The 14,588-nt window shown below is 38.3% G+C and overlaps 1 protein-coding gene across 5 annotated transcripts in view; it reads left to right on the top strand.

The window, feature by feature from the left end:
• AFAP1 (actin filament associated protein 1) overlaps positions 1–14,588 on the top strand; it is a 109,483-nt gene that overhangs the window by 60,383 nt on the left and 34,512 nt on the right. For all 5 annotated transcript variants that reach the window (XM_064418759.1, XM_064418761.1, XM_064418760.1 and 2 more), the window contains 3 exons: positions 5,993–6,101; positions 8,606–8,817; positions 11,798–11,977. In XM_064418759.1, the coding sequence (XP_064274829.1) occupies positions 5,993–6,101; positions 8,606–8,817; positions 11,798–11,977 (501 nt within the window). The remainder of the gene's footprint in view (positions 1–5,992; positions 6,102–8,605; positions 8,818–11,797; positions 11,978–14,588) is intronic.

Here is a 14,588-nt window from a genome sequence, read left to right as displayed (position 1 = left end):
ATTTGCTTTCACTTGTAATTATTTTGTTAGATCTTCTGTTCCTTCCATTGAGTCAGGAGTCTATTTTCACTCCAGTCTTCCACAGAGTTTGGGTGTAACTCTTTCCAGCTACCTGTCCTTTCAGTGGTGCATTCCATGCCCCAGTCTTTTTGGTTTTATTTACTATCTCAAATAATATGTACGTAATTACATAGAGCAGGAAGAACTGAGACAATTTATGTCTGGACACAGACTGACTGTGCCATCACAGGTGCAAGAACCGACTGGGTTTTCTACTCAGTCAATGTACTGTGGTGTTCTGGCTCTGTTTGCACTTGGTCCTCTTCATGGCCATCTTTGCCTTCCTGTTTCTCAGGTGAAGGGGTTATTCAGATATCTGAGCAGATGTGTTGCACCTTGTGAAGCAGTAACTCAGCTCCTGGTGAGGTGCAGGTGTAAATGCTCTCCAGACAATCTTCAGATCAGACTGTGGAGCCATAGGATGCCCTGATTCATTCTTTAATACGAACAAGCCTGTTCAGATCTCTTTCCCACCATCGGGCTGTGCTCTCTGAGGCTGTGATCTGTTTGTAGTCACTGTACATACTAAGCACTTCTCCAGTGATACCTTTAATTATGCATTCACCCCCGAGTCAGCAGACACGCTCTCAGGCTGTGTCAGATGTTCCTCCACTCCCTGGAGGACAGGGTGCCAAGTGTGTTCCTGCTGTTCTTAACCTTAAACCTGCTTAAATCCCTGCTCAGGATCACCCCCTAAGGAAAAGCTCCACTTGAGCTTATACTCATCCTCTGCCTGGTGATCACTTCCACTTCTTTCCCCCTTGCCCTCATCTGTTCAGCACTGCAGGAGCTGGTGGGTGACCAGTTCTGCTATTCATGGGATTCATATTGCTGGATATCCCATCATGTCAAACTCTGGTTGCTGGTTTTTCAGGGAATTCCTTCTGTTTTTTCCTGGTGGCACTGACATTGTAGAGGTGTGTGCAATAACTGCATGTGCAGTCAGAGATGGTCAGGTGGGACTACACCAACAGCCCATCAAGTGGCCCTGTTACCCCCTTCTGGTGGGACTGGCAGGGTTACACCATTCCAAAAAGTTGAGCTTTGTAGCTGTCTGGTTTTGCTGCCTTTTGTGCTCAGAAGCTGGGAAGATAAGTTGTTAGACTTCCTTCACATTATTTGGCTCCCACTTTTGTGGTCTCCAACTGACAAGCTCAGAAATAATAAACTTAGAATAAGAAGCAGAGGTCAAATGAAGAATATTTCTCAGCTTTTCCTTGTGTACCCTCAGGCTAATATTGCACAGCTTAAAATGGTCTTAATGTCCCACAAAGTCAGCACTTTTGTCCTGAATAAATCGAAGGTCCATCCCGCTCCTCAACTGCTGGAAATACATAGTGGATTCTCTTTAGTGGAATTTTGAATTTGTTTAAGGGCTGTCATAGCAAGTGCATGGCAAGTACTAATGCCCAGTTTCCAACCTTTACAGTGTTAAAAAAAATCCTGATTGAACTGTATGCTCAGGAATTTTGTGAATTTACCCAGTTTGTTGGTTCATCTTGCTTTGTGGCCTCCATTTCTGCCCATGTGGAGTTAGGGATCACAGAAGTGTGCATACTCTTCCCCCTGCATCCAGGCTGAAGATGCAGTGGGGTTCTGCAGAGGTCAGGTCTAAGCTTGCTCCAGAGCAAATGACATATGCCTGTCTCAAAGTTTGTTCTTGACAGTCCTAATTCACCTGCTGGCTCCTGAACAGCTTTCTTGGACATCCCCAGTGTGTGACCCATTTTCTGTTCTCCTGTTGCTGCCTTCAGCACTGAGGGGCTGTGTATGAGCTGGATCCAGACTGCTGCTTGATGCAGTAACACAGCTGCAAGTGTTTGCACTGACAGGCTCTGCTAAACTCACTGTTTTGCCCTGGAATCTCCACATCCTAAATCATTGCATAAAGGAAGGTATTTCTTTCTATTTTTTACAGAGTGTAAGTCTTCATTGGGGTGTAAAGTGATTTTATATCCTCAGGCCTCTCTATACATTGACATTTATTTTCCTTTGTCTTTCAGACTACTTTCCATATTGTTTCCAGATTATCAGATAGACCATCTGATAAATTGAAGTTACTGTTTGTCTTGCTCAGTACCCTTGGACAGAAGGGGGGAAATAAAGTAGTATATCTCTTAGGATAAAGGAAGAAAGAGTTTATTTGTGGTCTGTGGAATACAGGTGGGCAGGTGGAGGGGAAGATCATAATATGCCATTAAATTAAAATGCCCATACAAGCCTGTTTCAGAGTGCAGTCGGATAACAAATTTTACCATTTTGTTTCTTTCTCTCAACAATCAATCCTGTAAGCTGGAATTGGGCATCACATGCTCAATCCAGTCTCTGATTTCATCAGAGGTCTCAACTCTGCAGTGTAATGATCACCTCATCTGCTTCTTGGTTTCAATTAAAGCAGCTCTCAGTTGTCTCAAACCCAGGACCTGACAAACATCTTCATCAGTACTGATTCATTATTGCTGTTATTATTCTGGACAACAACGTATTATATCTTTGTCCCTTTTCCTCCAAGGAGATTAAAGTAATGTCAATTTCTTTTCTCAGTTCTTATTCCTGTGACTGGGAGAGGTGGTTTATCTTGAGTGGCAACATTCTCTAGGTTTTTTCTCTGTTGCCTGTCATTAAAACAGAACAAAACAAATAAAAAAGGAGAAAAGACATGCTGATGCCTTCCTTGCAGGTTGCCAGGTCTTTCCTCCTGATACCACTCAAGCTACACATGTTCTGGTCTTTTTTTTTATTTAATCTTTTTACAGAATATGTAAATAATTTTGTGGGGTTTATGGCCTTTTTATATTTTCAGGTAAACTATAGAAAAGTTATTGAATAAATACTTAATTCATAATTTCATCAAAATTCTTCCACTAAAAATTGCTGAGTGGAAAGAATGAAACAATACAATTAGCAATAGTAAAAACATTAAAGAACTATAAACATTAGTAACTAATACCAGAATGTACACATATATGTTTTTACATATCTTGGTGGTCAAACTCATGAACTCCATAGCTGCCAAAAGATGTAGTTGTTTATGGTACAGATTTGAGTGAGATTTTATTTTGTATTTAATGAATTGTGGTTTCTTTTAATATTAAAGCAGCCCCACTTTTATCAGAAAGTATTTAATGTTGGATATTTCTCCTTCTCCCTTTAAAAAAAAATATAATTGTTTTCAACTTTGTTATGGCAAGCACTGCAAAATGCATTTCAGAGAGGAGGGCCCGGTTAATTCAGCAATGGATTCCATCTGTGTTGACCTTGGCTGCACAGCCCAGCCCGCCCCAGCTGTATGAAGTAACTGGTGCTCCAGCAGGGTTGAAATCAGACAAGCACCATTTGTGTTTCATTTCCTTTTTTTTTTTTCTTTCTGAATAACATTTCATCTAAAAACAAGGATTTATTTTTTTTCTCCTGATCTTTATGGGAACTTCTCATTTGTCCCGGGATAAAATACAGGTTTGAAACTTTGGTGCTTTGTAAAGTCAAAATTGGAATGACTCAGAACACATATTTCCTGGGTGAATGAGGTTCAATAATGATAGGAATTTCATATATTGTATGCACCTGATGGAAAAAATGGTTTAAGGCTAGACCAAGAAATTAATTTGTCTAATGAAAAAGGTGGTATGAATCTATACTGCCCCAGGAACAAACTGTGACCCCAGCTAACAAGAACAAGGTTCTACCCACTTGTGTGAAGGGGGAAAATCAACTCTTTGGAGGCAGTTCTGCCTCTTGTGTCTACACTTCAGACTACACAGAGGTGATATGTGTACAGCAATTCATAATTGCTGTCAATTTTCTGACAGCAATGAACATGTAATAATTTTTAATGTCCCTTATGGCTGTTGTACAGCAGCAGCTAACCTTGAAAAACTCATTTATTTTGTCGTGATGTGCAGGTTGTCAATTTGATTTTTTTTCAGCAAAATTATGAGATCACTACACTAAAAGTCATATTTTTTCTTTATTTTGCTTCTTAGACATATAATTTCTCTAGCAAATATGGTCTGTGAGGAAATCTCATTTGGCTCACGTTATAGTTAACAGTAATTGCCAGCTGTAATTTGTAATGGATTGTGACATAAGAAGCTGGCTGTACCGTTTGCTAAGAGAAGTAATATTAGTGTAAATTTCAGTCTGACCAGGAATTTCTGTGTTCAGTCGTGAATCAGTTCTTATTTATTAAGGAGTTTTTTCATTTTACGTGGTGTGCAAAGGCAAGGGAATGCACAAGCACTCACCTGCAAGGTGGAATAACCTACTTAACAGGAGTTTGACTACAGAGCACTCTAAGGGTGGGACTCATTTGGTGATGGTGTCAAGAACTGGGTGACTGGTGTAGGTGTGTAATCAGCAAGGAGATTTGGAGATGTCTGGCTTTGCAATACTCAAGATGAATCCAGCCCTGAAAGTGCCCACAGAAGTAATTTCACTGCAGGTAATGGCACATGTTATTAAAGCTCAGGCTCCTCCCGGGTAACTTCAGGTCTGTAGCAAAAGAGGAGCACAGTCCCTGTGGCCTCATCTGTGTGATGTGGAAGAAGCTCTGCTAGGCTGGTCAGCCCCTGAGGTACAGCCCAAAAATGTCTTCATCTGACCAGGTTCTCACTTCAGTGTCTCCCTTTATTCCCTTAGTTTACACTGGATCAGTCCAGTGCAGACAAACACCAATGCATCTCTGTCATTCCATTTTAAAAAAGAATTGGAAAAACTGTTACTGCAGAAATGCAGTTCTGCTTGCAAGTTAATTTTTTGTAATCATTAAATAAACCACCGTTGCTGAAAAAAGGCCTCAGTATTTTCTGTAACACATAAATATGAAACTAAAAACCTGGGGCAAATATGAATGGGTTTCATAAAACACAGTTGTTTTGGTACTTGTTAAGGAAATAGAACAGTAAAGTCATATGGAAGAAGTCACAGAGTACTAAATTTACTTTTTTAAATTTACTTTGTTTATTATATCAACATGTCACCAGTTGGTCAGTTTTAAATTAGAAACAGGTTTATGTTTAAAAGAAGCATTTTAGAATTTGACCTAGTGTTTGACATATTTATTTTGTCATGTTATAATTTCTTGATTTTTCAAACTTTTCATTGTTTGTCGATCACTTTTCTCTATGTAGAAATATAATTATAAACATTAATATGTATATTAAGAATTGATTTGCCATTGAAGAAACACCTATCATGAAAATATAGTTCAACTTTATGTCCTTGGTCTCTGCCAGCCCAGGCTGTTTAACTTTTCTACAGTGTCCAGCCAAACTGCTGTTTGCTTCTCTAATGTGAATTATTTTAGGTGTAAAATGCTAATAAATTAGCCATAACACTGTAGAGTGTTCTATGCATAGAAATCACTTTCCTACATAGACCCATTAGATTTAAATGGAGAACTATATCTTTTCATCATTTTTACCACTTAATGCTGTTGTAGAGAAAAGTTCTTTTTAATGTAGCTGTTACATTGATCTTGCCATCCTTAGCAATGACAAGTAGGATTCTACAGTGTTTATAAAAGGACTCACTTGGAGGACATGCAAAAAGGTTTTGTTTCCTTATCGTGACTAGAGGTAAAGGTCTGGACAATAATGATGCATTAAAAATGTATCAGCATAATTATGAAGCATAATTAAGTTGCTTCACTGCTTCAAGTCTCAACCTTTACTTACTATTGTTTAATTATAACATCATATGAGGAACTTGAGATTTGGACTTGCTTCTCATCTAAAAGATGCCACCTTGCAGAGCATCTAATTGAGCTCTCCAAAGCTTTGCCTTTGGAGATAGTTAATATAAGGAATATGCACAAGAGCAGGGTTTATGAAGCTGGTTGCATTGGCACTGATCATGAGCAGACGTTCTGCCCATGTTTAATTTAACCACTTCTTGGTCTGTAATCACTTTTTCTTTTTTTTTGTTCATTTAGCCACCAGATAATGGGCCTCCACCACTGCCAACATCCTCCCTTCCTGAAGGCTATTACGAAGAGGCAGTGCCACTTAGTCCTGGGAAGGCTCCTGAGTACATCACTTCCAGTGAGTAAGATATTTCTAGGCAGTTTCTGAGCAGCTGGTAACTCCAGTGTCCTTCAGCTTTTTTAGTATTTGAGATCTCTCCAGTCTCAAATACTCCATCTCTGTTGGTGCTGTGGTGGTGTGTCATAAGAGTCACTTTGACAGTTTGGGCCAGTTCTGGTAATCCTTGATGGCCATGCACTGGATTGGTCTGCAGAACTGTTTTGGTGTGCATTGGAACAGTTTGCAGAGCTGTTTCGGTGTGCACTGGATTGGTTTGCAGAACTGTTGGTGCGCTCAAACCAGGCTCCTTTTAGAGAAAACTAAACTTAGTACTCAAGTGAGGAGCACATAAACAGGTTTCAGCAGTATTGCACACAGAGGGTCCAAATTAGCCAATTAACCTTTTAGACTGCTCTGAACCACAGACAATGGGGGCACTGGACCAGGAATACAGAGTTAAATATTGCCCAGAGTAAACCCCTCTAAATTGATCACACTGTGAATGTGGAGGTCTCAGGAACTGGTCCTGACCTGCACGTCTGCCTGCTGTGCCTCTATTACATTGAATTGCTTGCTAAACTAGACAAATAAAAAGAAAAAAAAAAGGAACTGTTGGAAAGATGTGATTTGCAGCATTTCTGATGGCACATTGTCACAGCAGCTCCCACAAGCCATGTGTGATGCCCATGGCAGTACTTTTGTGACCACTCGTTCAGGGCAGTAGGCAGAGGGCTGCCTCTGCCTGTCTACCAGAATGTCCTTCTGCAGCACCCAAATGTTCTTTTTCACACCCAAACACTTCCCCAAAGACCTGTGCTCTTCAGTGGAGTTGTGCTCAGAGCACCCTGATGAATCACTGCAATGACTGCTGTGACCTTTACACAGGGTCATTTATGTACCATCTTTTTTGCTGCTTTTTTGTTGGCTGGAGTAATTTATTACTTGTGGAGGGCTGATTTATCACTAATCTATATTTTCTGTGGTCCAAAGATTAAAGCATATCTTCCCCTATTTTATAGCCATTTTAATTATTTTAAATTATCTCTCTGTTCTTAAAACATGCATAGGAGTCGCCTTAAAACTAAAATACTATTCATCTGTGTACTGCACAAACTGATGTTATCTAGCAGATTTTAATTAACCTAAGAAATTCAAGGTAAGAGTTTCATGTGCTGGAAAGCAAATGAAAGAACATATGGACTTAGAAGAGGAGCAGAATCACTCTACTCTTCATTTCCTCCCTTGAAATGCTGCAGGGTGATCCTGTAACCCAGAAGTGAGCTTCTGACTTGGGTTTTGGTGTTAAACAAGAGCCATGCTCAGGCAGAAAAATATTAATAGCGCAAATATTAATAGCACTGCTAAAAAATCACCTAGGGAAAAACAAGAAAAAGTGTGAAGCTGATTTCTTACTGCACTTAACCATGTAAATGCATAAAAATATTTAAGAAATCAGCCTTAAAAGTTCATTAATAATTCCATAATTTAAGTATAGTGTATATATATATCCAGACATTTAAAGATCTGTTAGTGTGACTTAGCATCTCACTTGCTGAGATTTTGTTATATCTTCTTATGCTCTGAACTTTATCATATCTTAAAAATTGTGTTAAAAGAATTCCTGCCATCACTGGTAATGAATTTGTTTTTAAGTTCAATTGTGCAATTAGTAATACATCTTTACTCATGCAAAATGTCCACTAAATCCAGTTGTGTGGTAATTAAAATCAGCTAACAAAGTATATTGAAAGATATAACCTTAGCTGTTTGGAGTATTTGAGATGGAGAAGACAATGGAAAAAAGTGCTTGAAGTAGAAGAAGTGCAAGAATGCATCTATTGGGATAGATATCATTATTTTAAGTGAACGTTCCCATGGAATATTTTCGTAATGTCATTAATAACAAGGAGATTTACATACCATGTGTCTTACCTGTAAAAGCAAACAAGCGCTGAAGAAAATTGCAGAACATAGTCATGAAAATGAAATAACTGTAACTTTCCCAAGTCCCTGTAATTGGTTTGTAAAGAAGTACTTGCATGTAGATGAAAAGAAGAGTGTGTATGACTTACATGTCTGTGTTTGGGAATATATAAAATATTATGGTGGGTAGATCCTGCCCCATAATGTATTCTTATGACCTTTGCCATATGGGGTGTTTGTTTCTCATTGTGATGTACTAAAGCAAGATGAAGATGTTTCTGTGTGAAAGAATTACAGAAAATGAAGCTATCTGTCAAATAGTATTTTGAAGCTAATGAAACACTGCCTAAAATTCTAGCTATGTATTCCCAGATTATTGTTTCATTAAAATTCACAAGGTGTCTGTATGGGTCTTGGCAAAGTATCTTATGTTTAATTAAAGTAATGCATTGGTATTACTGAGCACTGAAACAGTAAGTTGTTCATGGCTGACTTTCAAAAGCTTTTGCTTAAAATGAACCTTCTTGAGGTTTTCAGTAATTTCAGTGTGCTTCATGGCTAAGTGTTTTAACCCTAACACTTTTACACTTTTATTAAAGATTATGACTCAGATGCCATGAGCAGCTCTTACGAATCCTACGATGAAGAAGAAGAGGATGGAAAGGGGAAGAAAATGAGACATCAGTGGCCTTCTGAGGAAGCCTCTATGGATCTGGTGAAGGATGCCAAAATCTGTGCCTTCCTTCTTAGAAAAAAACGATTTGGGCAATGGACCAAACTACTGTGTGTTATCAAAGAAAACAAACTACTGGTAATTCTTATTTTCAGCTAGCTATATTTTCTTTGTACCTTTTAGATGATGTATTTATTTTTACAGGAATCTGATTTTTGGAATATGCTCTGCAAACAGTGGCCAAGTCTGCAGTAACCTTACCAAAGAGTTCGGTCATGATTTACCCAAGAAGCAGAAAAGCACTGAAATTATAAGTGTATCATTTCACCACTTAGAACTTTGATTTTTATTTCACTTAAGCTTGAACCCTAGCAGTTCTCTGATATTGGAAAGAACATCTGGCCCATTATCTTCTAAAATATTTAATTTGGAAAAAAATAGTTGCTGAAACTGTAAATCCAGTCTTTCATTCCCTGCGGACAAAAAAATCTCATAGGGAGCTCTGTGTGTGAACTGTTGGATCAGACTGCTGGAGAGAAAAGTCCCTTGTTGGACTGAGAATTCACTTGGCAGCATATGCTGTGGTAATGTACACACTTTAAACTAAACCTTTGCCATCTGTTCTGCAGTAATTATGATGCAGTATTCACGTGATGCACAGCTGCATTATAAAAGGGACAGGAACAAGTGGATGCATTTATTCCTTAAGCAAATCTGATATGCTTCTTTCTCATTGGAGGCACCAGTGAAAGATTCCATGAATTATCTGCTCACAGATGCATTTTTGTTTTCTGAAAAGAGACCTTAATTGAGGGAAGCATTTACTGTGTTGTTATGAGCCAACTAATGCTTATATTAATCAATAAGTTGGGGTCCTTGGTGCTCCTGCCTTCTGATGTGGTGCTTCCAGCCAATGTGCCTAATTACACAGCAATTACTGCACTATCCCAAATGTTAAAAGCTGGTTAACAGGTCATAGAACATTTTCTGTAGAACCTCTCTGTTCTGTGTGGTACAATGTAGTTTAGCTGTGTTCACTTTCCAAGTACACTTGTGCTTATGGCAGTATAGAAAATAGCAGGATATGACATGGATGTAAGAGATTTCTGAAAATACACTTGGAATGAATTTGCTAGTTTGCAGTGGCTTTATTTTTTGTACCCTCCTGTATTTAAATGTAAAAAAAAAAGTTCATTCTGCTTCAGCTTTTATTATATTCTTATAATGCCATTATCCTTAATGCACATTTTTATCCCATATATCAGTGTCATATCAGATTTCAGCACCATCTGATAACAGCTTGAAGAAAGGAAAGAAAGATACAGAGAAACAGATTTTTCCCTGAAGTCATACAGCATTTGTTCTACAATTACATTTATTGTTCCATATAAAAATATGTTATTTTTTATATTTTCATTTCCTCTACCCTCATGTGTGGTCCAAAAAGCTTTTTTTTTCCCTTATAGGGATCATCTTTCAGTAATTCTATAATGGGGATTAAGAAAATAAAAGTCACCATAGGAGTCTAACAACCAAGTTACACAAGATTGGTTTATTGTTTGAGGGAGGACTTGGACAGTTAACTTATGAGATATGCAAGTAAAACAAATATGTGTTCTTAGGGATTAGTAATTGCTTGTGTCATAAATGCAGCTGTCATCATAAAACAAAAATATTTTAATTAGAATTAGACATTAGAAACAACTTTTAGTAGGGAATTACTTTTCACTTAAAGTCCGTTAGGGACTCATTTTTCACTTAAAGTCTTTTAATATATACATACTTCAGTTTTAGCAATGTATAATTTTAAATAAAATATTTTGATTAATATAAAAGGAATTACAAGCTGTTTATTGGTTCCTAAAGTGAATAATGTTGTATACATTCAAGATTTCATAGCTTGAAAACTTAGTATTTTTTAAATGTTGCAAATTAAAAATCTGTGACCAAATTGGAGAAATTTTGGTGTAATGGGCTTTGGAGAGGGAAGGCTTGTCAGTGATCTGCAGAGGCTGGTTTAGAGTTGGTTGTATTTGCTCAGCCTAACTTGTAGTGTTTATAACATACTTTTATCATTGGTCTTCCAGACAATTGCATCCTGGCATGAATACTGCTGCAGACATGCAGAAATTCATGTGCTTTTCTCTATTCACATAAATGCTCAGCTATTCTTTGTATGCAGATACTAGTTAGTCCTACTGATTGTCAGAGACCCCTTTATTATCAGATGTCTTTTTAGCCTTAGTGCTTATTTGTATGAGTGAAAACTCAATTTAGATAAGCATATAAAATAACTGGACATTTGTATAGGGAGTTAAACTTTGTTCTGCAGTCTTTGGGAGCCTCAGCTGTCGTGATGGGTTGGAAGGTGGGAATGGAGACTGGGTCTGTAGGATGAGTGGTGTAAAGAGGGAGCCCTCTGTGCTTGGATCAGCAGTTCCAGAAGAGAACAGGCCATCATTTTCCAGCAGGAAATGGCTGTTCATCGACAGCGTGTACTGATGAGGGAAGAAATGTAAGCACATCATTGTAGCCAGCAGCTTACAAAATGAAGTCACAGAAATTTGTGCAGGGACTGTTAGACTGTATTAACTGAAAAAGTTTGATTTTATCCACTTTCCATGAAGTTTTTTTTACTTATCTCAATGAACAGGTGAGTAGGGCATGTGCCAGTGTCGTTGCAGTTGCAGTGTGCAGGCACTGATGTAGATTTGCCTTCATATGCTGAAGGGCAAGGTAAACATCTGGGCTTTAAAGTTGTTAAGTTACAAGTCTATCCTGCTGCTACCTGTGAACAGATATCCTAAATCACCCTTCTCCTACCTGATCAAGGTCAATGTTGAGTTATAAGGATAATGCAGAGACACTTAATGCCCTCCATATGTTTTACCTGTCCTGCAATAAAAGACATCTATTATTGTCAGTCTGGAAGTAATTTTGCTTTACAGAGTGGATGAGTTTGCTCTGGCTGAACTCTGTGGTATGTGGTAAAGGGATGTGTAAAATATATTTCAAAATTTTATGAATTAAAAATACAGCATTTATATGTAATAACAGCTTTCCCCCAAGGTTCAGAAAGATAATATCTAACTCTGGAACTTACCTTGTGTTTATTTAGTGTTACAAAAGCTCCAAGGACCAGCAGCCCCAGATGGAGCTGTTCCTGAATGACTGCAATATCACCTATATTCCCAAAGACAGCAAAAAGAAGAAGCATGAGCTGAAAATCTCTCACCAAGGAGCAGATGCCCTGGTTCTGGCAGTGCAGAGCAAAGAGCAGGCAGAACAGTGGCTAAAGGTAAGGGGGGATTTCTGACCAGGAGTTTCTCTACACACAAAGTGTTCACATTGCTCAGCTGCTGTTACAAACTGAGACACAGCAACTTCCACCCAAATCCAGACCACTTAAATCCCATCTGATTTGGGACTGCAGAAATACAGACTTTAAGTTCAGTTGAAGCAATTCCTCAGGGTTAACCCAGTGCTGCTGCTGTGATGGTTTTCACTATCTAATAGCAGAATAATCTGGCACAAAGAGGAGAGGCGACAAATTCCCTTCCATCTTCTTCTCCAGTTCATTTTCCAGAAAGATTTGGTGGTTAGGGCACAGTTGTGGTGAGTGGAAGGTTCAGATTCCCTCAGGTGGAGGCAGCTGGCACCAATACTATTTTTGGCATGGTGTCACCTTTTTAAAAAGAAGATTCTCTGAGGAGATACCTGCTTGAATTGCTCTGGATGGAGAAAAACCCTTCAGCTTCCTGAAGGCCATTCAAGTTTGCTAATTCTGGTTTAGCAGCATATCATCTGTTATGGTTTGTCCTGGGAATGCAGACTTCGGAGAAAATGGGATTTTGCCATCTTCCATTCCTCTCTGTTCAGTGTCTGCAAACATGGAAAAATCCCAAGGCAAGGGCTGCAGTTACAGTTCCTAACCAGATTACTAGTATTTATGTTGGACTTTGCCAGTCTCAAAGGTGGAGGTCAGTGAAGTAGTGTGGGAAACTATCACTGAAGTTGCAGTAGCAACTGTGTTAAGGCCTTGAAATCCAGCCTTTTAAATACATGTATAAGTCTGAATGCATCAGACTCATCAGGCATTCTCCATGCTGTGCTCTGATGTAACCTTATATGGTACTTATTTTTCTAAGAATAAATTGTATTTCCCCAAATACAATTGAATTAAACACATAGGAATTTCCTGATGGCAGATAGTTTTTCTGCAGAAGAGGGAGACATAAAATGCAGCTTAAGTGGTATAAATTCTGCTGTGGGCTAATGTACTAAATGGAAAATTAATCTGTAATTTCCTATTTTGCAATATTTGAATATACCTTTTGGGGGTTTGAGGTTTTTGTGTGTTTGGTTTTGACTCTGACTTTGTATCCTAGCTTAGAAAACTCTCTATTGTCATTTTAATAGCAAATAATCCCAGCCATGTATTTGTTAGCCTTCTTCTAACATCAGTATCTTGTCCTAAGTTTTAAAGTCATGCAAGTGTCCCACTAGTTCAGCTAGCAGTTCAAAACCACTGATTGGAATGAAGAGAAGTTCATAAGTCATGTTCCCTTCCAAGGGAATTCCGTTGTAATTAGATCATAGAAACTGCACCCTTATTTCCTGAGTTGTTCTAAATTCGGGTTTAGTAATACTGAGCTCACTGGCATCTATCAGAGCTTCTTTCATAAAAATTGTTTTATTTTTTTAAATTGTATATAAAGCATCCCCACACAGGCAGACAGAGTTGTACTAGATTTTTCCATATCCCAGATGCATTCCTGCTGCTTCAAAATGAGAAGAAAAAGAGGGATTTTGTGCAGTTGCATGTTCACACAGTTGTGTATTCTGTGTGTCTGCAGAGCATTTGGAGACAGTCTGACAGCACTTTATTTAGCTCCTTCATGCTGCAAAGCTCTCTATTCATGAAATCTTTAAGTACATGGCCCTGTTACTGTACTCAACTTCCAAGTGCTCAGTGCTGCTTCAGCCCTTTGCTTCTGCAGTACAAATTGCCTTTCCCACAGCTAACCAGAAATGATCTGTGCAGCTCTTGCAGTAGTTCCAGTGTTTTCCAAAAGAAGTATGACCTTTGGAGAAATACCAAAAGCATTGCTTTCTGTATTTTTTAAAATACACCAAAATTTAAGGATTTTTTTTTTATTAGTATATAAGCAATTATGTTTGGATCATTAAAGCTTTACTCAAAATTAGCTTCTGAAAATCCTGTGTGCCTTTCTGCAGGACATTCTTACACTATGAAAAAGGTCACTGCTTCTTAGGAGGTTTTAGCTTTCCCAGTCAGAGGGCCAGGGTCCTTCCCAGTGCTCTGTCCCTTACTTGTGATTTCTGTAGTTAATAACATGGGCAGATCCAGAGACTGACAATGAGAAAGGACTCTGCAACCACATTTTTAGAGCATAAGATGCCTTCTTGGTCAAAGATACTGCACCAGTGTGTACCACTTGAGGCAGGTTATCACCCAGGAGCAATGGGTTCTCAGGAATTCAAATGTTAAGTGTCACATTAAAGCTTTGCACTTGATCCTAAAAAGCTCACAGTGTTTTTGGAGACCAGATTGTCCTTTGAAAGCTAAACCAATCTTTTTTTTTTCTAATTAATGTATATAATCAGTACAGAATATGTTTATTAAGTAAATAATTTAAAAATATATATTGGAAGAAAAATTCTAAATCAGTGTAGAATACTTTAGACCTTTTTTTTGTAAAGATGACACCAAAAAAGCCCCAACTGATAAACATAGTGCAAATTGAAGTCTAGACTGGAAACCACAAAGGGAGTTTCAGATTTACCAGCTAACAAATGCTTGATGAAAACAGATAGCTGATGTCACCAAAGAGCCTGTCAAGATTTCAGAGGAAGGAGCAAAGCTAGTATAAATTCAGGCTAGAGCT

This window comes from Passer domesticus, chromosome 4 (assembly GCF_036417665.1).
Source record: "Passer domesticus isolate bPasDom1 chromosome 4, bPasDom1.hap1, whole genome shotgun sequence".
Lineage (NCBI taxonomy): Eukaryota > Metazoa > Chordata > Aves > Passeriformes > Passeridae > Passer > Passer domesticus.
The sequence above is the reverse complement of the archived record's forward strand: the minus strand, read 5'-3'. Positions and strand labels throughout refer to the sequence as shown.